General features: G+C 39.8%; 1 protein-coding gene across 4 annotated transcripts in view; it reads right to left on the bottom strand.

Annotated features, from left to right (window-relative positions):
- Positions 1-444: 444 nt before the first annotated feature.
- The window catches only part of HNRNPR (heterogeneous nuclear ribonucleoprotein R), a 21,736-nt gene continuing 20,088 nt past the window's right edge, over positions 445-2,092 (bottom strand). For all 4 annotated transcript variants that reach the window (XM_010155749.1, XM_010155748.1, XM_010155750.1 and 1 more), the window contains 2 exons: positions 1,910-2,031; positions 445-1,716 (listed from right to left, as the gene is read on the bottom strand). In XM_010155749.1, the coding sequence (XP_010154051.1) occupies positions 1,104-1,716; positions 1,910-2,031 (735 nt within the window). In that variant the 3' untranslated portion in view covers positions 445-1,103. The remainder of the gene's footprint in view (positions 1,717-1,909; positions 2,032-2,092) is intronic.

Genomic DNA, 2,092 nt, shown 5'->3' with positions numbered 1-2,092 from the left:
GTGTCTGTACAGCGAGTAATACAATACAGCTGGATTCTAGCAGAACAGCCTCTAGAGGGACTCCACAGTACATAATAAAAAGGAACAAAATTAACACCATTGTAGGCTCTGCTTCCTTCTCAACATTACATTAGAAGGCGGTATTTAAGTCCAATCTCTGTAAATGTTTGAATACATTTCAACACTTTTTAAAGAAAAAAAAAGTTTCAAAATCAGATGCTGGTAAATTATTGAACAGCATTTAAACTAAGAGTGCCTTTTGGGCTATCTGTAATTGCTCCTAGCTTTCAGCCTGATGTCCACAGTGCTACATGTTGGAAAGCACAAGAAATTTTGCATGAATTTGATCACTCACATAGGCAGTTATACTTTGAAAACAATGTTTTTCGCAAGAATTACCAATGAAATAATGTTTTAGGACACAATTGAATTTGAAATAGGTAATGTTTTGAATAGATTTTTGAGTTTTATTGAAATCTTACATGAACAAGAAATTGGAAATACAATCACATCAAGGAACAAATTGCCACGGCTTTGACGTTTTAAGCCAAACAAATTTTGTAGGGCAGATTTTCAAAAAGGTGTGAAGTTATAACAATTTAAAAACACAGTTAACCTACTTCTAGGAATGCAAAACATACAATCATGTTATTTTCAATACAAGAAAACTTAATTTGTTTTAATTTCTTAAAACTACTAAGACAAAGCACTAGCTTTTACTTTTATGTACAGCATACTCCTATGTAGTCTATCCCAAATCCAAAAAAAAAAAAAAAAGTAAACTGTCCAAAACCAGAGGTTCTGCAAAATCATGATTGAACTTTTTCCTGCTTTTAAACTGCTAAAATGAAGCCTAAAATGATAAAAGCATTGAAACCCCATACGGAGTTCAGGAATTCTGCAAGCCCAGTAATGTCCAAGTGCGTTTATGAAAAAAAGAAAACTAAGAGACTCGAGTATATACACAATAGAGTGATTCTTCAGCCCAATACAAATGGCAGCCAATCGCTACTGAAGGATGAAACATTAAGCCAATTTTGTGTTGAAGGATGTAGAGCTATAGCCAATTCTATGTTTCCAATATTCAATCCCTCCTCACTTGTCTACTTCCACTGTTGCCCATAAGTATCCTGATAAAATTCCTGGTTGTCATTATTGTAACCATAGTTACCGGCATAGTCACCACCTTGCTGGAGCGGCTGTTGAGCGATGGGTTGGGAGCCCCAGTTCTGCTGGTTGTTGGTCTGACGGCGCTTGGAATCAGGTTGGTTGTACCCATCTGCCTTTCTTTTGCCTCCTACGTTGCCCCCACGGTTGCCCCTGGCTCCACGAGCACCACGTCCTCTCTGCTGCTGTGCAGGACCCCCTCTCCCACCCCTGGCTCCTCTCGGCGGTCCCATGGGTGCCCCCCTCTGTGAATAGCCAGCTCTACCTCTTGGTGGTGGTGCTCCCCGCCCCCTAGGTGGTGGAGGGGCACCTCTCCCACCCCTTCCTCCTCCTCCTCTTCCTCTTATAGCATAGCCATCATCATAGCCATAATAGGGATCTTCATAGCCACCACGGTAGTCATGATAGTCATAACCATAATAATCATCATAATAATCTTCATAGCCATAGTAATCTGGGGGGTAGCCATATCCACCTCTCCCTCCACGGCCTCTGCCTCTAATAGGAGGTGGCATGCGAGGTGGAGGGTAGTAATAATAGTCTTCATACCTATTAAGAAAAAGAAACATGCAATTACTTATCTTCAAATGTCTCCCAAAATAAAGCACAGATTTCCCCTTGTTGATTAACAAAACACAACACTGTAAAAAGGAAAAGCCATTCAGGTTTTTCTAAACTAGCTCATATTTTACAGCAGAACTTCATTCTGCAGTATTCCAACAACATAGGAACGAACACTTACGCAGTACTTCTGGAGGCCTGTCTGGCAGCCTGACGTTCTTTCCTTTTCTTATCCGGTGGCTTTGCTAACACTATTTCAATTTCTTCCCCTTCTATCTCTTTCCCATTCATTTCATTCATAGCCTGAACAAAAATTAGAAGAGAAACATCCAAAAATTTTTATTCCATTCAAAAGAAAACTAAA

This window comes from Eurypyga helias, unplaced genomic scaffold (genome assembly GCF_000690775.1).
Source record: "Eurypyga helias isolate BGI_N326 unplaced genomic scaffold, ASM69077v1 scaffold17497, whole genome shotgun sequence".
In the NCBI taxonomy this organism is placed as follows: domain Eukaryota; kingdom Metazoa; phylum Chordata; class Aves; order Eurypygiformes; family Eurypygidae; genus Eurypyga; species Eurypyga helias.
The sequence above is the reverse complement of the archived record's forward strand: the minus strand, read 5'-3'. Positions and strand labels throughout refer to the sequence as shown.